This window comes from Manis javanica, chromosome 6 (assembly GCF_040802235.1).
Source record: "Manis javanica isolate MJ-LG chromosome 6, MJ_LKY, whole genome shotgun sequence".
Lineage (NCBI taxonomy): Eukaryota > Metazoa > Chordata > Mammalia > Pholidota > Manidae > Manis > Manis javanica.
The window spans coordinates 70097991-70120435 of NC_133161.1; the positions used below are offsets into that span (position 1 = coordinate 70097991).

At 38.3% G+C, this 22445-nt stretch overlaps 1 protein-coding gene across 1 annotated transcript in view; it reads left to right on the forward strand.

The window, feature by feature from the left end:
• CALCR (calcitonin receptor) overlaps positions 1-8884 on the forward strand; it is a 134274-nt gene extending 125390 nt beyond the window's left edge. Inside the window, exon 14 of the mRNA XM_017665481.3 lies at positions 6877-8884. Coding sequence (XP_017520970.1) covers positions 6877-7110 — 234 coding nt within the window. The 3' untranslated portion in view covers positions 7111-8884. The remainder of the gene's footprint in view (positions 1-6876) is intronic.
• The last annotated feature ends 13561 nt before the right edge of the window (positions 8885-22445 follow it).

The following is a 22445-nucleotide window of genomic DNA, read 5'->3' on the forward strand; positions in this document are numbered from 1 at the left end:
TCCATCAACCAGTTTGATCTGGCATACCTCATCTCAAGTCATGTTGGATAAAGGAAAATAACAGCATGAGACCATTATCATAAAATTCAGAAATATGCTATGGTTTACATATATATATATATATTTATTTTGGTATCATTCATCTACAATTACAGAAAGAACATTATGTTTACTAGGTTCCCCCCTTCACCAAGTCCCCTCCACATACCCCTTCACAGTCACTGTCCATCTGTGTAGTAAGATGCTGTAAAATCACTACTTGTCTTCTCTGTGTTGCACAGCCCTCCCCGTGCCCCCCAGGCACTATACATACTAATCGTAATGCCCTCTTTCTTTTTCCCCCCACCCTGAACCCTCCCTTCCAACCCATCTTCCCCAGTCCCTTTCCCTTTGGTAACTATTAGTACATTCTTGGGTTCTGTGATTCTGTTGCTATTTTGTTCCTTCAGTTTTCCTTTGTTTTTATACTCCACATATGAGTGAAATCATTTGGTACTTGTCTTTCACCGCCTGGCTTATTTCACTGAGCATAATACCCTCTAGCTCCATCCATGTTGTTGCGAATGGTAGGATCTGTTTTTTTCTTATGGTTGTGTAATATTTCAATGTGTATATGTACCACATCTTCTTTATCCATTCATCTACTGATGGACATTTAGGTTGCTTCCATATCTTGGCTATTTTAAATAGTGCAGCGATAAACATAGGGATGCATCTGTTTTTTTCTAACTGGAGTGCTGCATTCTTAGGGTAAATTCCTAGAAGTGGAATTCCTGGGTCAAATGGTATTTCTCTTCTGAGCATTCTGAGGAACCTCTATACTGCTTTCCACAATGGTTGAACTAATTTACATTCCCACCAGCAGTGTAGGAGGGTTCCCCTTTCTCCACAACCTCGCCAACGTTTGTTGTTGTTTGTCTTTTCGATGACGGCGATCCTTACTGGTGTGAGGTGATATCTCATTGTGGTTTTAATTTGCATTTCTCTGATGATTAGTGATGTGGAGCATCTTTTCATATGCCTGTTGGCCAACTGGATTTCTTCTTTAGAGAACTGTCTATTCAGCTCCTCTGCCCATTTTTTAATTGGATTATTTGCTTTTTGTTTGTTGAGGTATGTGAGCACTTTATATATTTTGGATGTCAATCCTTTATCGGATCTGTCATTTATGAATACGTTCTCCCATACTGTAGGGTACCTTTTTGTTCTATTGATGGTGTCCTATGCTGTACAGAAGCTTTCTAGCTTGATGTAGTCCCACTTGTTCATTTTTGCATTTGTTTCCCTTGCCCGGGGAGATATGTTCATGAAGAAGTCACGCATGTTTATGTCCATGAGATTTTTGCCTATGCTTTTTTCTAAGAGTTTTATGGTTTCATGACTTACATTCAGGTCTTTGATCCATTTGGAGTTTACTTTTGTGTATGGGGTTAGACAGTGATCCAGTTTCATTCTCTTACACGTAGCTCTCCAGTTTTGCCAGCACCATCTGTTGAAGAGACTGTCATTTCCCCATTGTATGTCCATGGCTCCTTTATCATATATTAATTGGCCATATATGTTTGGGTTAATGTCTGGAGTCTCTATTCTGTTCCACTGGTCTGTGGCTCTGTTCTTGTGCCAGTACCAAATTGTCTTGATTACTGTGGCTTTGTAGTAGAGCTTGAAGTTGGGGAGCAAGATCCCCCCCATTTTATTCTTCCTTCTCAGGATTGCTTTGGCTATTCAGGGTCTTTGACGGTTCCATATGAATTTTTGAGCTATTTGTTCCAATACATTGAAGAATGCTGTTGGTAATTTGATAGGGATTGCATCGAATCTGTACATTGCTTTGGGCAGAAAGGCCATTTTGATGATATTAATTCTTCCTAGCCAGGAGCATGGGATGAGTTTCCATTTGTTAGTGTCCTCTTTAATTTCTCTTAAGAGTGTCTTGTAGTTTTCAGGGTATAGATCTTTCACTTCCTTGGTTAGGTTTATTCCTAGGTATTTTATTCTTTTTCATGCTATTGTGAATGGAATTGTTTTCCTGATTTCTCTTTCTATTAGTTCATTGTTAGTGTATAGGAAAGCTACAGATTTCTGTGTGTTAATTTTGTATCCTGCAACTTTGCTGAATTTCGATATTAGTTCTAGTAGTTTTGCAGTGGAGTCTTTTTATGTACAATATCATGTCATCTGCAAATAGTGACAGTTTGAGTTCTTCTTTACCAATCTGGATTCCTTGTATTTCTTTGTTTTGTCTAATTGCCGTGACTAGGACCTCCAGTACCACGTTGAATAACAGTGGGGAGAGTGGGCATCCCCTGTCTTGTTCCCGATCTCAGAAGAAAAGCTTTCAGCCTCTCACTGTTCAGTATGATGTTAGCTATGGGTTTATCATATATGGCCTTTATTATGTTGAGGTACTTGCCCTCTATGCCCATTTTGTTGAGAGTTTTTATCATGAATTGATGTTGAACTTTGTCGAATGCTTTTTCAGCATCTATGGAGATGATCATGTGGTTTTTGTCCTTCTTTTTGTTGATGTGCTGGATGATGTTGATGAATTTTCGAATGTTGTACCATCCTTGCATCCCTGGGATGAATCCCACTTGGTCATGGTGTATGATCCTCTTGATGTATTTTTGAATTCAGTTTGCTAATATTTTGTTGAGTATTTTTGTATCTACGTTCATCAGGGATATTGGTCTGTAGTTTTCTTTTTTGGTGGGGTCTTTGCCTGGTTTTGGTATTAGGGTGATGTTGGCTTCATAGAATGAGTTTGGGAGTATTCCCTCCTGTTCTATTTTTTGGAAAACTTTAAGGAGAATGGGTGTTATGTCTTCTCTGTATGTCTGATAAAATTCTGAGGTAAATCCATCTGGCCTGGGGGTTTTGTTCTTGGGTAGTTTTTTGATTACTGATTCAATTTCATTGCTGCTAATTGGTCTGTTTAGATTTTCTGTTTCTTTCTGGGTCAGTCTTGGAAGGTTGTATTTTTCTAGGAAGTTGTCCATTTCTCCTAGGTTTTCCAGCTTGTTAGCATATAGGTTTTCATAGTACTCTCTAATAATTCTTTGTATTTCTGTGGGGTCCGTCATGATTTTTCCTTTCTCGTTTGATTCTGTTGATGTGTGTTGACTCTCTTTTCCTCTTAATAAGTCTGGCTAGAGGCTTATCTATTTTGTTTATTTTCTCGAAGAACCAGCTCTTGGTTTCATTGATTTTTGCTATTGTTTTATTCTTCTCAATTTTATTTATTTCTTCTCTGATCTTTATATGTCCCTCCGTCTGCTGACCTTAGGCCTCATTTGTTCTTCTTTTTCCAATTTCAATAATTGTGACATCAGACTATTCATTTAGGATTGTTCTTCCTTCTTTAAATATGCCTGGATTGCTATATACTTTCCTCTTAAGACTGCTTTTGCCACGTCCCACAGAAGTTGGGGCTTTGTGTTGTTGTTGTCATTTGTTTCCATATATTGCTGGATCTCCATTTTGATGTGGTCATTGATCCATTGATTATTTAGAAGCATGTTGTTAAGCGTCCTTGTGTTTGTGAGCCTTTTTGCTTTCTTTGTACAATTTATTTCTAGTTTTATACCTTTGTGGTCTGAAAAGTTGGTTGGTAGGATTTCAATCTTTTGGAATTTACTGAGGCTCTTTTTGTGGCCTAGTATGTGGTCTATTCTGGAGAATGTTCCATGTGCACTTGAGAAGAATGTGTATCCTGTTGCTTTTGGATGTAGAGTTCTGTAGATGTCTATTAGGTCCATCTGTTCTAGTGTGTTGTTCAGTGCCTCTGTGTCCTTACTTATTTTCTGTCTGGTGGATCTGCCCTTTGGAGTGAGTGGTGTGTGAAAGTCTCCCAAAATGAATGCATTGCATTCTATTTCCTCCTTTAATTCTGTTAGTATTTGTTTCACATATATTGGTGCTCTTGTATTGGGTGCATATTGTTTATAATGGTTATATCCTCTTGTTGGACTGAGCCCTTTATCATTATGTAATGTCCTTCTTTATCTCTTGTTACTTTCTTTATTTTGAAGTCTATTTTGTGTGATACTAGTACTGCAACATCTGCCTTTTTCTCTCTGTTGTTTGCATTGAATATCTTTCTCCATCCCTTGACTTTTAATCTGTGTATGTCTTTGGGTTTGAGATGAGTCTCTTTTAAGCAGCATATAGATGGGTCTTGCTTTTTTATCCATTCTATTACTCTGTGTCTTTTGATTGGTGCATTCAGTCCACTTACATTTAGGGTGATTATTGAAAGATATGTACTTATTTCCATTGCAGGCTTTAGATTTGTGGTTATCAAAGGTTCAAGGTTAGCTTGTTTACTACCTTACTGTCTGTCCTCACTTGCTTATTGAGCTGTTATAAACACAGTCTGATGATTATTTCTTTCCCTTCTTTTTCCTCCTCCTCCATTCTTCATATGTTGGGTGTTTTGTTCTGTGCTCTTTTTAGGAGTGCTCCCATCTAGAGCAGTCCCTGTAGGATGCCCTGTAGAGGTGGTTTGTGGGAGGCAAATTCCCTCAACTTTTGCTTGTCTGGGAATTGTTTAATCCCTCCTTCATATTTAAATGATAATCATGCTGGATACAGTATCCTTGGTTCAAGGCCCTTCTGTTTCATTGCATTAAATATATCATGCCATTCTCTTCTGGCCTGTAAGGTTTCTGCTGAGAAGTCTGATGATAGCCTGATGGGTTTTCCTTTGTAGGTGACCTTTTTTCTCTCTCTGGCTGCCTTTAATACTCTGTCCTTGTCCTTGATCTTTGCCATTTTAATTATTATGTGTCTTGGTGTTGTCCTCTTTGGATCCCGTCTCTTTTGAGTTCTGTGTGCCTCCGTAGTCTAAGCAACTATTTCCTCCCCCAGTTTGGGGAAGTTCTCAGCAATTATTTCTTCAAAGACACTTTCTATCCCTTTTTCTCTCTCTTCTTCTTCTGGTACCCCTGTAATGCAGATATTGTTCCTTTTGGATTGGTCACACAGTTCTCTTAATATTGTTTCATTCCTGGAGATTCTTTTATCTCTCTCTGCATCAGCTTCTATGCATTCCTGATCTCTGGTTTCTATTCCATCAATGGTATCTTGCATCTTATCCATTCTGCTTATAAATCCTTCCAGAGTTTGTTTCACTTCTGTAATCTCCCTCCGGACTTCATCCCTTAGCTCTTGCATATTTCTCTGCAGCTCTGTCAGCATGTTTACGATTTTTATTTTGAATTCTTTTTCAGGGAGACTGGTTAGGTCTGCCTCTGCAGATCTTTTCTCAGGTGTAACTATCTTGGACTGGACCAGATTTTTTTGCCTTTTCATGGTGATAGCGGCGGCTGTAGGCAGGTTACAGTTGTGTCAGCTGGGAGAAGAAAGTCCTTTCCTGCTTGCTGCATGCCTTGCCCTTCTCTGCTGCCTGTGACGGTTACCCGCACTCCTGGAGCAGCCACCGGGTTAGTCCCCTAAGCTGCTGTGGGCGGGGTGTCTGTCAGAGAAGTGCGGAGCCCTGCAGGGAGTGGCAGGCACGCCAGGTGCGCTCCTCATTGCTAGCGATGGCCCTGCCAGGCAGCTGTGTGACAGAAGTGGCCTTTGAGTCTGGCCTGGGTGGCTGTGCATTGGACTGGGATTCTGGTTGGCTGCTGGGAGCGCACCTGCTCCCTCTGACTCTGCTGCAGGTGCGCACGGGGCTCTTCCGTGCAGGCTTCTACTGGGCTCCTCTGGCTTCACTGCCGCTGGTGCACGCAAGCTGCACTGGGGCTTTTTGGTCACGCCGCTGCAGGCTAGCACAAGCCTCTCCTGTGGTGCACGAATCTGCTCTCGGTCCCTTCTGGCCCTGCCGTCCCCGGCACGCACTGCCACTCTCCCGCTACTGGGTCAGTGTGTCGGGGTGCGCACCAGTTGGAGGAACAACTGGCAGGCTGCTTAGTGCCATGAGGGGCTTCAGAGCTGCACTGCCTCCCCAGGGTTTAGGGCGCCTAAGTTTCCCCGGTATTCCCAGCTGCCGGGACAACTTTGTCCAGCTATGGGGTCCCTGTCTCTTTAAGACTTGCAGAAAGCACTCGCTTTTCTTTTGTCTCAGGGGCACTGGTTGTGGGGACCTGCCCACAGGTCTTGCTTTTCCGTTTCTCTGATATCCAGCACTCCATGCACCATTGTGTCTGCATTCCGGGTGCGGATTTCTAGAGCTGGTTGTTTAGCAGTCCTGGGCTTTCACTCCCTCCCTGTTCTGACTCCTTTCTTCCTGCTGGGTTTTGGGGTGGGGGAGCATTCAGGTCCCGCCTGGCCGCGGCTTGTATCTTACCCCCTTTGTGTGATGTTGAGTTCTCACAGATGTAGATGTATCCTGGCTGTTGTACTGCATCCACTGGTGTCTCTTTTAGGAATAGTTGTATTTATTGTATTTTCATAAATATATATGTTTTGAGGAGGAGATTTCCTCTGAACTACTCACACCACCATCTTCCCGTGATCCTCTACATATATATTTTCATGATCAATAATGTGTAGATTTAGATAAAATCTTCTGCCTTAGAGAGGTGGTAGCAGATTAAAAGGTTTTGCAATCTTTCTCCCTCATAGGACAGTATGTCATATTGAGTGTAAAACCAGATAAACTGCTTTCACTGGACACAAGAACTAACAAGAAACCTATGCTCAATGTAATAATTCTGAGGGCAGCTTAGGCAAGTAATTCTGTTTTCCAGTTTGCAAATTCTTCTCCCAATATGGTATATTCCACAGCCAGTGTTTACCACACAGGCCTTTAGACCAGAATGACAATTCAGCCTCCCTTACCCTCTGGAAAGCTCAAGAATTGTGCCCCTAAACCTGGTTCAGGTCATTTCTGACAATCGTATGAAAACAAGGCTCCCTTTCCTCTTCCAGGTCCAGACCACCGTGAAGCGCCAGTGGGCCCAGTTTAAAACCCAGTGGAACCAGCGTTGGGGGAGGAGCAATAGCAACAGCCGCTCTGTTGCCATCGCTGTAGTAGCTGAGGCCGGCGACATCCCTGTTTACATCTGCCACCAGGAGCCGAGGAACGAAGCCGCCAACAATCTGGACGATGAGGGCGCAGAGGTCATCGCTTTGGAGATCATAGAGCAAGAGTCCTGCGCTTGACTGTGAAGCACATTCAGCACCATGATCACTGAGCCCTCACCCCCTGGGAGACAGACCGACCATGCGTCTAAAGTGATTCCCATCCTCCCAGGAGCCGAACATATCATCTGTGACGAATTATTAAGTGAATTTGTCCATAGTGATTCTGAAGAAAGTTATTCTTGGTACTATTGCTGTGGGAGACAGTCTAGGAATTGAGTCTCCCTCTGCAACACTTGTGAACTCCATCTTTCATCCAGGACTGAGTTGCAGATGTCTTGGTTATGCAAGCAAAGTATCTAAGAAAAACGCAACTAAATTGACCTAGTTCAGAAACAGGGTGCTCCTTGTTAATCTTGAGCCATTTATACCTTTGGAAAATTAAAATCACTGTCAATATTTTTCTTTTTAACTCAAGACTTTGAATTAGAATATTTCTGTATTTGGCTATGAGTCCAATTTTTAATTTTTTTTAATTTCAATCAATTCTGATGTTATTCAGATGTTTAACCATCCACACAATGTAAACTGCACAAATTACATGGCCTCTGCCAGACAAAGTGGCTTTCTAATATAGAGATGACTGAGTGTGTGGGGAGAAGGCCTGTGTTAGGCAGGAAGATCTAATGCTTTGAATGAAAAAGAAATTTATAGAGTCAATTTGCTGGAAGCATTAGATGGGCTGATTTTGTAATTGGTTTGTTAGTATCCTATGCTCAGTGTGATTGTGGTAATCCCGCCAAATAGGGCAGGTCCTTACTGCTGTGAAGAACTGGCCTTCTTGTTGAATAAGCTTTGGTCACTGGCATTTACCAGTTGGGAGGTCACAAAGAATCCATCATTAACTTTTTCACAAAACTGCCAAAAATATATGTCCCCCACTTTCCTAAACTCTAGGATTTATAAAGCAAATCACTCCGAGGTTTATAAAGCAGATTACCTCTTGCCCTTGGGTGCTATCTAACAGTAAAAGATAAATTTGCTTAAGACTGGTCATTAAAAGACTCCATATAAGTACATTAACTGCCTTCCACCCAGCTTCAAAGCTTAACAAAATCTCAGTCTTTTCCAGGAAGATATAGTAAGTCTAATTTAGGAATCAGTTTGCAATTCACCTCTTGTGTGCTATTAGGAAAACAGGAGGGGGAAAAACTTAACTGCTACAAGTTTAACCATACACTAATGCATTTAAAGTAAAAGTAGAGTTTCTCATTAAAACCCAATATTATATTTCCACATCTCTCTTTACTTTCTCAGTATAAAATCTTCAAAAATCCCTGAATCCATTATCATCACTGGCACCTGGAATTAATTTTCAAATTTGTAATGGTAATCAGAGTTATGGTTATTTAATTTGTATGCTAAATGAGGAGATAGACTGAAACCCTCCAAATCTCCAAATCTCATCTATATGCCACTGCCTTTCAGAAGTGATGTGGTTGTGGGAAAAACAAAAAATTGATTTGTTTCTAGTTACATATTTAGTGCACCCCCAAAAAAATTATGTTCCTTCAGTGAAAATGAATTTTGGATACAAAAGTAGCTTAAGTCTCCTTTACAGAAAGTAAGGGAGTTGTTGAAAAGAAAGTATTTTTCCAATCACAGTGTTTATGTAGTAGTGTTCCTATTTTTGTTTACAAACATGGAAAACAGAGTATTTCTGGCAGCTCTAGTACAAATGTGATAATATATTGCTGAAATATTCTAGATACTATTGTGATAATATAGTAGGGGCTGAAGAAAATGAAACAGCTTTCTGTAGAATTATACATAGTGCCAAAATTATGTGAAATGCTTACGCTATGTATATGTTTAAATTAATACAGAGTATATTATAAGCAAAAAGGTGTATTTTACATATTTTTCAAAAGAAATACATTCTCCATCTTTTCATTCATTCATCTCGTCTCCTGCTCATTCCACATTCTCTTTCTCTTCAGCGCAGGCTGCTAATATCCCATCTTGTTTGCACTGTAGAAGAGGGAAAGATAATCCAAAAGAATAGGACAGAAAATTCTGCGCAAAAACATCAAGGTGATTATATCTGTCAGTGTAATCATCTTCAATCTCTACTTAACTATAAACTCCAAAACACAGTTCTCATGCCCTTGATAATCTGGGGAAACACAGCAAATAAACCTAGGGCAAGAAAACAACACATCATTTCATTGCTCCTGGCTTTTTCCCCCAATTTTTCTGGGACCAGACTTGAACTGTCCAACATCAGATCATTAGAATTGTTACAATCACTGATTTTTAATATAGTTTGGGAGAGAAACTAAGGTTGGAAAAAACAGAACTAATTAAATATCATTAGAATGCAGAAAAGCCACTATTGGGAAGATTTTCAGATCTGGAAAGCTTGAAATGGAAAAAATGAGGATTAAATGAGAACTGTGATGGACTAATAATGGGGAACAAGAACAATTTGTAGGTTCTTCACACTATGTCATAGCATCCAAAATTAGTAGCCTCATGAGATCTGGAGAACTTGTTCAGAAAGGATATATAAGGGCTACATCTTTACCTTGTGTTCCAGTGGGTAATACAAATAGATAAAATGATCCTGTGATCTTGAAAAAGCAAAAGTAATTTCCCATCACACCACAAAATCTGGGTAACTTGAACTCAGAAGAACTTGAACTCAGCCACCCACCTGCATTGATCCCTACTAGAAAGTGATCCAAAATAAGCTTCTGGGTGCACATGGGTCTGATGATTCCTGAAGGAGGGAAAGATAACAGAAAAGAAGTGACAGAAGTGCTGTCATCATGGATCTCCACTCTTCATTCCTTCCTTCATTCACTAGGATTGATTCAACAGACATTTCATACACCTTTCATTCAGCTATATAACAAATACGTAATAGTAGCTACCATGACAAAGTTACTTTATGCAGTGGTGACTGCTTCTTTCCTGTATCAATGGTAAAAATCAAAACCTACTAAGTGAACCATTACCCTAAAACCATAAACACTGATATCTTTGGACTGGAAGAACAAAATGACACATGGTTGGAGGTGGTAGCTGAGTGTGATCTTTCCTCCCCACTAGTGCTGGGTAGGACAACTCAAGTTACAAGAAACATTCTCAAGACTAGATCTCTGTATAAAGGCTTAGCAAGGACCCATTTTCTTAACAAGGTCTAACATAGTGATTTGTCCTGTGGCTAGATTCCAATTCAACTCTCTAACATAGGAATTGACTCTTTAGCATTTAGAATAAGACTATTCATAAAGAAGGGAGATCAGAAGCCAAATGTAGAAAAAGCAATCAGGTAAACACAGAAGGAAACTCCATTTGTGATTGTGAGATAGAGACAAGATGCCTCACTCCTAGATTGTTTACATCAAATTGATTTCACTGAGCCTAATCCATGGATAACCTGTGGGATGCAGGGGTAGGGGAAACGGTAAGTGGAAACATGAAGGAAAGGATGATAATAAGTGCATGTCAGAGTAAAGGAAGGTAAAACAACCCCATTTGAAAAAGAACTAAGTACCTTCCTGGTGATTTTTTTCTTCTGGACATAGAATTAACATCTGTTTAATATCTGTGAATAATATGAAGTCCTGAAGGAGAGAAAACACAGCCATTGCAACTGTTAATTACCTTGGGTAGGGAAGAATTTCTAGTATCAAATTTCTTCCACTTGGAATAACAAGCATCTCTGAAAGATTTGCAAGATATTCCATTACCTTAAGTGTTGGCTAGACAGTGTCTTAGATCACTGATCAGTGTCCATTTTCCAGAAACCCTGTCATGAGACTCAAACTGTGCCCTCACTCTGTGCTGATTGACCAGCAATGCCACGGCATGTCACTGCACCCTCCTTTACTTTAGAGATTAATTATCTTATTTTAATTTGGAGAAATTGCCTCCAAATAAAATCTCAGAGTAGTAAGGGAAGTGCTGAATAGAAATTCAGTGAAACCAGTTGGATGTTTTCTTGAAAAAAAAGTTAGAATAGATGAAGAAATGTGTCTCCATCCCTGCCAGACTGGCTGATGAAAACTAGCTAACATACTGGTTTGTCACACTGGTCATGAGTCCTACAACCTAAACATCCACCCAGCTGTAAACTCTTGAAATCTTTGCACAGCAGGATAGAAGGTTGTTCTCAGAAGAGCAAGCACTTCTAACCCCACACCCTTGCATATACTGTCATCAGCAAAGGGATATTGTGGGGCTGAAAGTTATGGCAAACATCTCTTAAATAGAGTGATTTAAGAAGAAAAAGAAAAAGGAATACCAATCATTGAGACACTGTAGTCAATATAGATAGACTTAATAGATATTAGCTTAACTACTCTTTATAACAAGTAAGCCTGCTTTCATCCCCATAAGTGATGAGCAAACTAAGGAGAAGAGAAATTGAATAATGTGTCCACCACAGTGACACAGTAAGTGGCTGAGCTAGGATTTGAATGAAGAGTGCCCAATGCCTCTGTCTTTTAAATTGCCCACTCGGTTGCCCTACACCACCCAGCCTCTCAAAGCAAGACTGTTCCCCTTCAACTCTACAGGATGCCAGATAGTTTTCTCCTGTTGGTTGAGAGCACAGGGATTGTTTGCAACATGTATCTTTTTGGTACAAAATTAACTTAATTCATGGTCCCTAGATTTCTTCAAATAGGAGTGGTCTTTGTAAAATTCACCTTTCTATAGTTTGAAGAGTTTCTTTCTCTAGTGCTGATTTGTGTCTCTAGGCAGAAATTTTTTCACACAGCTGGCTTGAAGCTTTTTCCCTTAAATGTGGTCTTTGCACAGATATTTAGGAGATAAAACATGTCTGGAGAAACTTCCCATGGTCTCAGTGTTTGTGGCACTCTGAAGTTGAGGCCTTCTGAAGAGCAGAGTGAGAGCAGCTAGGGCTGTTTTAGCACTGTTGCTAGTAAGCTTTCCACTTAGTGGTTTTCAAGAACAGAGGGCTGAATAGATAAGATTGGAAAGACCATGAACACTCCCTCATCCATGTAACCAAGTGCCCAGGCCAAGAAGAGGCAGTGAAGAAGAGGCACAGAGGAACTGCAGGGCCAGCCAAGATGGCAAAGTGGTTAGGACTGCTGGCTTCCTCTCCAGATATCAACCCTGGAGAAGGTATAGAAACAGGGGACACAGGCATCAGGAATTAGTATTGAATGACAAAAAGGAAAATGACAAAAGAAATAGAAACGAGAAACTTCAGGCTTCTTGAACCAGGGTCCTTATTCTGAGGAAGGGTGGATGGGGTCTAGTGAAGAGCTAAAGACTAGGATGGGGGAAGGGTTTATTGTGTTCTGATCTCCCCCTGCTTCACTGCTTTGGGACCACACCTGTAACAACAGGCCTTGCTACCGAACCCAGGGTCCCCAGGCTACTCTTAGGGCAGCACAGAAGCCCTAAGGGACTAAGGACTTCATGAAAATAAGTAAGGATGCATTAAATAGCCACCTTGGGTATTCATTCCTCCCCTTCCTTCTTCTCCAGTCCCACAAGTCTGTTGGGTTATACGTGGGGTGTTGCTTCATCCCAGTGCTTTCACTTTGTGAGCAAACGGCTGAGTTTAAGTTCTCCTGGTAGAGCAGTACGAGATCTAAGATATATGGTGACTAGGTCTTCACCCTGGGACTGACGCCCTCCATTCTCCTTAAGTTCACCAGGATCCACAAAGCCAAGGCCTGGCCTTTGGCCATTCCCCAGGAGACAGTAGCTGCCAATCACTTCAGGAACAAGAGCTCCTAGCCCAAGATAATTAGACATCTCAACTATTGCAAAGGAGAGCCAACAACCTAAACAGTGTACACAGTCTCCCAGAGTGATTAGGAAATGCTGAGGAAGAATTCCAAGTAAGCTTGAAGATGTATGCAGAAGGACATAAATAAAGATTTTAGCAATACAGAAAGAACAAGAAATAATATGAAACAACCCAGTGGCAATAGTGGTTATGAAAAATGCAATAGTTGGAATAAATAGTTCCATATGCAATAACTAACATGAATAACAGTTAATTAGTAAGATGCACACAGTTTAAAAATGAATTAATGAGTTAGGAGATCTGATTAGAAATCTTCCCCACAAGATGCAGGAAAAAATAGAGACATGGAAATGGAAAAGAGAGACAGAGAGGTACAAGTGCCAATAGGTGGACAATAGGAAGCCCAGAGGAGACCAAAAAATATAAATGGGGAAGGTGAAATATATGAAGAAATATTTGTTTAGTTTTCCAGAATTAAAGGAAAATAAAAGACCTCAAAGAGGACACATTCCAAGATGGACATATAAATACTCCACATTAAGATTCTTGGTAATCCTGACAAGCAACCAGGCTAAAGCTTTTCTCTTTTGGGGATAAGATAGAGATTTGAATAATTAGGAAAGCAAGATGGATAAGTAAACAGGAGTATGAGTCTTAAGTTGTCTGAAACAGTCTTCACATAACATTAAGCATAATAAGGCAGTCGTGGTCACTAATGAAAATCAATTTCATATTGGATTAAAAAATAAAGCTCCACAGTGTGTAACCATCGAGACAAAAATAAGACATAAAGAAAATGCAACACTGCAAATGGATGGGTAAATTATGCTACGGCAATATGAACCAAAAGAAATGCGGAACCCTTGCTTAATATCTGACTGAAGAGAATGTAAGACAGAAAGTCATAAAAGACAGAAAAGAAATTATGTACTAGTAAAAGCAGTAATTGAACAAGAAGATTATAACCATTGTAAACTCATATGAATCTTTAAATATGGCTCCAAATTACACTAAGCAACACTGGAAGAACTTCAAGAAGAAAAGAGAGAATTTATCAATTGTAGTTGAAGAGTTTAACATGCCTGTCTCAAAATCTGATATATCAAGCAAATAAAATATTATAAGTGTTATAAAAATATCTGGAATATACAACTACCAAACTCCAAGCTATTAAAAATATGTCAAACTCTCTGCTCAATAAACAGGAAACATGCATTCTTTGGAGGACACAGAATATTTACAAAACAGCCATATTTTAAGACCATAAAGGAAACCTCCACTAATGCCAAAGGGTTAATACCACTCAGAAGATCTCTGACCATAATGCAATATAATTAGAAATTAGTAACAAAATTGTAGTTTAAACAATCTGATGTTGGAAACAATAAATATTTCTATATAACCCTTGCTTTTAAAAGAATATTACAAATTATAGAATGGTGACTACCTTTTATTCAAGTCATATTAGTTTTTAACTATTAATGTTATTAACATCTCTAAATTTGTGGGACACACCTAAGGCAGTTCCTTAAAGGACCCTTACATTTTGGATATAGATATCTAAGAAGAAACAAGGTGACTGACACAGTTAAAAAAAGAACAAGAAGGAGAGTGCTATGTGAGAAATACCCCCGATGCCCTGGCATCCCTCCAAATACATTATCAGGCACGCTATCTCAGAGGCCATGGCCCAGAGAGGCTCAGAGACCAAATGATGATGCTCAAATCATGCAGTTTATTTAATCAACTGAAAACACTCGGTGAGAAGCTTGGGAATGATGGGGTAGGTTAGCACACTTAGGATAGAGTACTAGTGGGGTGGGCTAACCACACTACCTGAATCCCTAGTGCCCACATGTCCTCTGTGAGGCACACATCCCCTGCTGAAGGTGTGACTGTGACTGTGAGGACCAGAGTTGGGGTCTGAGCAATGGGGCTCATAGGTGGAAGATGCCTAGGGCCAACATACAGTACTTGCTCTGTCAGGCAGACCAGGCTAAGTGCCCATGGCTACAACGGTAGCTTGCCAACTGTAATTAACGGCTATGTGTTTTTTATCTGCACTTCTTGGGCAGAGGGCACAAGAGTTAGAATGGATGTCATCACAGGGGGCATATTTAATCTCATGAGAACTAAAGATACCAGTTTAACAAAGGACACTATTCCATGTTGACCAGGTATCTTTATTTTAATGTAAACAAATTCATCTTTTTTCTTTTGCGTTTAGTTTGTTATTTTATAAGCAATTTTTCCTTGCTCTCAAGCTTTATATTTCTATCTTTGACAATTAGATCTTTAATCTCCTGGGAACATGGAGTTGTATTTTTCTCCCTATGTGAGCCAGCTTTTCCAACACCATCTATTTCATTGTTTTCCCCTGCTTTGTGGTGCCACCTTCGTTAATTATTCTAGAAGTGTCCTAGAAGTCTCATGCACATGTAGAGTATCATCAATATTAGGGAATTGTATGCCTTTGTATCTTTAGTGTATCACAAATACTTGATGACTGTGGTTCCTCCATATCCTATAGTCCATGTTAAACACATATATGCTCTATTCAGTTTCTCCTATGTCTAATATATCTCACAAGTTATAACCTACATATTATTCATACTTCTCCTTCACTCTCCTTGTCTTCTAGAGCAGAACTGAATGTTCTAAATAACTCATCAAACATGTATTGCCGAGGGACACAAGCTTCAGAGTAGAAATAAATGAAATACAGAACAAAAAAAGAGAAGACCAACGAAACCAAATATTTAGTTCTTTGACAGCAAAATTAGTAAAGAAAAGGACCACTAGTGATACTGATCAATAAAAAAAGGATCCTTATTTTAAAAATACATAATAAAGTGATGATTAAGATACCACAGAGATTATAAAAACAGTAAGATCATTACGATGTCTATGTAATGTTCAATGTACATATGCTAATAAACTTGGAAACTTAGATGAAACTAAACTCATAGAAAAATATATATAAATGGACAAATCACTCACAAAAAATAGAAAACTTGAATAAAGTAAATAGCCCAAAGCCACAGTCTTAGATGGTCTTATAGATAAGTCCTATTAAATTTGTTGAGGAATAATTCCTATGTTAAACTATTTTCTAGTTACACAAGATTTTTCACAATAGTTAACAAAGGTGGCACCACAAAGCAGGGGAAAACAATGAGTTATTTAACAGATGGTGTTGGAAAAACTGTCTCACATAGGGAGAAAAATACAGCTCCATGTTCCAGGGAGATTAAAGATCTAATTGTAAAAGATAAATATAAATGTAAAGCTTGAGAGCCAGGAAAAACTGCTTATACAAATAGCATAAACTAAAAGGCAGAAAAAAAAAAGATGATTTGTTTACATTAAATAAAAATACTTGGACAACACAGAATAGTGTCTCTTGTTAAACTGATATCGTTAATTGACAAATGGTAGAATGGAAGATAAAACCGAGCTTATATCTAGAACATAGAAAGAATTCAGCAAATCAACAAGAAAAATACTGGCATGGGATATGCACAGGCACGTCACAGAAGAGGTTATCCAAAAGGTTAAAAAGCCTATGTAGATGTGCACAGACTCCTTAGTTAGCAGCGAAATGCTTACTAGAACAAAACACTGCTATTAGATACAGGAACAAGACTGTTTCCAGGGAGAACCACCAAGGTGTGTACTTTTTCTTATGAGAGAGGGGAACCTGCAAAGTGGGTGTTATGTTTGACTGATTCTAAAGTTTCAAAGATGACATGTATTTCAGCAGACACATATCCCTATGTGGAGGAAATCAACCCTCCTCCCACTTTTTGGAAGACTAGAAAGAATAGAAGAAAATAATTTTGAAATATTAGAAAGGAAGCAAAGCCACAGTCTGGAACTCAGTGATTAAAAGACACACACAGAAAAGGTAACTCTTGATCTGATTTATGTGACAGCTATGTGGAAAGAGGGTAAGATTGAAGCATTGAATCAGCAATTAACAACAACCAAAAAATACAGCGATCTAAAAGTCAATTAATAATAATAACCTGCCTACCCCTGCACTTAGTATATATGTTGAAATAATTGAATCGAGTACTTTATGTATTTAAAAGTCGATAAATCTCTCTCCATTCTAGAACAGTGAGTATGATGACATACTGAAAAGCCAAATGCTACCTCTCCATCCACACCACCATCTAACAGACTCTGTCTCCCATCCATGATTTGGCAGCTAGGTTTAGGCCAGACGACCTCACTGTCTGCCACAGCACACTGGACCAGGAACAGACACCTAATCCAAGCTGAGCTAATAAACTCTCTCCCAGGAATTTTAACTAAGAGACACAGACACTATTAATTACGTGGTGATGGATTTTGGAGATAAAAGCACACAAAGATTCTGAGTTGGCAGCCATATGTCACTGAGAAATAAGAGATCAGGAGAGTGAAAGAGACACAGAAAATAGAGACAAGGGACTATGATGAGAGAGGGAGAGAAAGAAATGGCAAAAATAGCCGCCTGATTACTTTCTTTCAAGAGACCTAGCTGTATTTCCAACAATTGGATTCTATAATATTGCCATGTATTCTTGTAATTAATCCCTCTTTTCCTTGAATCAGTTTCAGTGAATTTCTGTCCTAATATCACAATATCCCCTGACTAAGATAATTGGCTTTTTAGAGCATATGTCTAAGCCTTGAACAAAAGCCTGCCAAGCCTCATTAAATGCACAAGACATATTCTTCTTACTCCCATAGGAATGAATAGTAATGTCATAAAAAATGCTTTCTGTCAGAGGGCTTTAGGTAAGAAGCTGAGGGTCATGGAAACACAGTTTTCATCTCTTCTTCCAAATGAAGGTAGTAGTTTTGTAAGTGAAAGAAGAATGAGAGGAGTTTAATCTGAGGATATCAGTGAAAAATAAAATTTGTTTTTCTGTACCTTGTTACAACAGTACTTGTTAACAGAACAGTCCTTGCTGAGGGCTGAGAGGATTCTATAGGGCAGAAAAATCTAATAAACTTAATAAATTTTTGAACTGAAAAGTAAGAATGAGAGGCACAATAGTGCCCCAGATAAAGCTTCAAAGCCTTCTCTGGGGGATCCCAGCATGATAGATAAAGTAGAACCACAGATGCTTCATGAGGAAAATTGGAAAAAACCAGACTTGCAAAAACATCAGATATTGAAATTGCTGTACATAGACTACAAAACAACTTTGCTTTTTAAACACATAAAAAGGGTTGAACATATTTTCAAAGAATAAAATTAAAAGCCTATAATAACTGTAATAAAACCAAATGATTTCTATAATGGAAACTATAATATTTGAGAGACAGTAAATAAGTTTAGCAAAATAGTAGCAAAGATATAGAGGATTCATGGACTAGAAGAAGAATGAGAAGAAAATATCCAGAGTTCACATATAGAAAAAATAAGTAGAAGAGAAGCTAAGAGATATGAGAAGGTCTAACACACAGTTAACCAGAGCTCCACAGAGAATGGAGAAAGGGGACGGGTTGCAAGTAATATCTGAAGAGATAATGGCTTTGCATTTTCCATAAACTTGAAACACATCAATCTCCAAACACAAGGAGCTAAAGAAAAGCCAAGAAGAGTAAACAAAAAGAAATTCACACTCATACAGATTAAATCCACAGAAATCCAAAAAGAACTCCTAAAAAAGGAACCATTGATGAAAATCAGACTTATTTTTTTTATTATGGTATCATTAATATATAATCACATGAGCAACACTGTGATTACTAGATTCCCCCCATTATCAAGTCTCCATCACATACCCCACTACAGTCACTGTCCATCAGGGTAGTAAGATGCAAGAGTCACTACTTGTCTTCTCTGTGCTATCCTGCCTTTCCCGTGCACCCCCCACGTTATGCGTGCTAATTGTAATGCCACTTAATCCCCTTTTCCTCCCTTCCCACGCATCCTCCCCAGTCCCTTTCCCTTGGTACCTGTTAGTCCATTCTTGGGTTCTGTGAGTCTGCTGCTGTTTTGTTCCTTCAGTTTTTGAAAAGAAGACTAATTTCTAATGAGTGAACTAGACAGTGGATACTCAACATTAATAATAGAAGCTAGAAGACTGCAGGATAAAATCAATAAAATAAAATGAAATTAATATCTGTCTAGATTATGCACTAAAGTATCTTTTAAGAATGAAGGCAAAATAGAGGAGAGTCACATCCAGAATGCAGAGTAAGAAGCTTCCAAAAATCTCCTCCATAAAAGCAATGAGAACCCTGGCAAAAGTTGTCAAAATAAACATTTTCAGAACTCTGAAAATTAACTGAAGGCAGAATTAGTTCAGGAAAGTCATTAAACAACTCCTAGCGAGCAGTGTCTCTCTGGAAAAGGAAAAAGTTGGAGCATACCTCCAATGTTTCAGCTTTTGGGGCAAACTACCCAAGAGACTTGTTTTGCTCTCACCCATTAGAAGCCTGGGGACTGCTGAAAACAAAAGAAAGCTGAGAGGCTTGCAGCAGGTCCAGAGGAACTGCAGAACTGTAGACATCACCAGAGGGGGTAAGGGACTACAAACTCCCAAGAAAAGAAACATAAAATCCTGTAATTGAGAATTTATGCACACAAATCCAGAAAAGACACATCAACAACAATAATAAAAAGTTTCAAGGCACAGGAAGAAGCAAGGAAACATGGATCAATAGAAGGGACAAAATAAATGTATTTTACTTTGGTACCCCACTTTCAATAATGGATAGAATATCCAGACAGACGATCAATAAGAAAACAGGAGACTTGAGCAATAATATACACCAAATGGACTTAACAAACATATACAGACCATTCCAACCAATAGCAACAGAATATACATTCTTCTCATGTGCACACAGAACATTCTCCAGAATAAATCACATGTTAGGTAACCAAACAAGTCAACAAATTGAAGAAGATTGAAATCATACCATAATCTTTGACAACAACAATGGATTAAAACTAGAAATTAACAGAGAAGAAGACTGGAAAATTTCCACACAGGTGGAAATTAACTAACACACTCTTGTAAACCAGTAGTTCAAAGCATAAATCAAAATGGGACTGAAAAAATATCTTGAAGCAAGTGAAAATGAAACACACTCACCAAAATTACTGGAATAAACCAAAAGCAATACTAAGGGAGGAAGGTGATAGTGGTAAGCACCTATACTAAAAAAGGAGAAATATCTTAAAAACCAAACTTTAGACCTCAAAGAATTAGGAAAACAAAGAACAAACTAAGTCCAAAGTTAGCAGAAGGAAGGTAATGATAAAGATTAGAGCATAAACAAATTAAATGGAGAATAGAAAAACAATAGAAAAAATCAACAAAATCTAGAGATGATTTTTTTTAAAGAACAAAATTGACAAACTTTTAGCTAGAGTCAAATAAAATCAGAAATGAAGGAGACATAATAACTAATGCCACAGACATGAAAAGGATTATAAAAGACTACTATGAACAATCAAATGCCAACAAACTGAACAATCAAGAAGAAAAGGACAAGTTCCTAGAAACAATCTACCAAAACCAAACATTTAAAGAAGAATTAACACCAATCCTTCACTAATTCTTCCAAAAAGTGAAGAGGAAAGGACATTTCACACTCATTTTCTGGGACCTGAATTAATCATGATACCAAAGCCAGACAAAGAGACTCCAAGGAAAGGAAATCAAAGGCCAATATCCCTGATGAATATAGTTGCAAAAGTTACCAACAAAATACTAGCAAACTGAAGTCAACTGCATATTAAAGGATTATCCACCATGACCAAGTGGGATGCAAGTGTAGTTCACCATATTGCAATCAATCAATGTAACACACATTAACAGAAAGAAGGATAAAAATCACATGATTATCTCAACAGAAACAGAAAAAAATTTTGGCAAGATTCAACATCCTTTTATGATTAAAAAAAAAACACTAAAAATCTAGGAATAGAAGGAATGTACCATAACATAATAAAGACCATACAACAAGCCCACAACTCACACTATTATACTCAAAGGTAAAAGACTATGAGCTTTTTCTCTAAGTTGAAGAAAAAGGCAAGGATGTCCATTTTCACCAATTACACTCCACATAGCATTAGTAGTCCTAGCTAGAATAACTGAACAAGAAATGGAAATAAAATTCATCTAAATTAGAAGGAAGAGGTAAAACTATCTCCATTCACATGACATGTTTTTATGTGTAGAAAACCCAAAATATCCCAAACAATAGTTAGAATAAACAAATTCCACAAAGTTGCAGAATACAAATCAAGAATACAAATCAATATACAAAAGTAAATTGCATTTTATACACTAACAAGGAAGTACCCAAAAAGGAAAATTCCATTTACAATAGCATCAAAAAGAATAAAATAATCGGTAATAAACTTTCACCAAGGAGGTGAAAAACTTGTACATTAAACATCACAAAAGACTGAGAGAAATTAAAGTACACATAGTAAGTGGAAGACATCCTGTGTTCATGGATTAGAAAACTGAATATTGTTAAAATACCCATATCACCCAAAGTGATCTACAGATTCAATGTAATCCCTATCAAAATTCCAATGCCATTTTTTGCAGAAACAGAAAAAAATCCTAAAATTCATATGGGACAATAAAGACCCAAAATAACCAAAAGAATCCTAATAAAGAACAAAGCTGGAAAAGGACACCATCAGCAGAACAAAAAGGCAACCTAGAATATGGGAGAATATATTCATAAATTATTTATCCGATAAGGGGTTAACATCCAAAATATATAAAAAGAGCTCATATGCCACAACACCAAAAAAACAAATAACCCAAATAAAAAGTGGGTGGAGGATCTGAACAGATGTTTCTCCAAAGAAAAAATACAGATAGCTAACAGGCACATGAAAAGATTTTCCACATCGCTAATCATCAGGGAAATGCAAATCAAAACCACAATATCACCTCACACCAGTTAGAATAGCTACTATCCAAAAGACAAGAATAACAAGCATTGGCAAGGATACGGAGAAATGGGGACCCTCTTATGCTGTTGGTGGAATTGTTAATTGTTGTAGCCACTGTGGAGAGCAGTATGGCAGATCTTCAAAAAACTAAAAATAGAAATACTATACAACCCAGTAATTCCACTCCTAGGAATTTACCCAAAGAAAACAAAATCCCTTATTTGAAAGATAATATGCATCCCTATGTTTATTGCCACATTGTTTACAATAGCCAAGATATGGAAGCAACCAGTGCCCATCAATAGATGAATGGATAAAGAAGATATGGTAGGGATACACAATGGAATATTACTCAGTCATAAAAAAGAAATCCTGCCATTTGTGACAACATGGATAGACCTAGAGGGTAATAAGCTAAGTGAAATAAGCCAGGCAGAGAAAAACAAATACTGCATGATTTCAGTTATTTGTGAAATCTAAAAACAAACCAAATGAACAAAATAGTGGTAGACTTATAGCCATTGATAAGTAAATGGGGCTTACCATGGAGGAGGGATTAGGGTGGGTGGGGAGAGTGAGGGGGATAAAGCACAAAAACTCTCAATCATGATCTAAGTCGGCCACAGGGATGGCAGTACAGCATGGAGAATATAGTCAATAATACTGTAACATCTTCCTATGTTGATA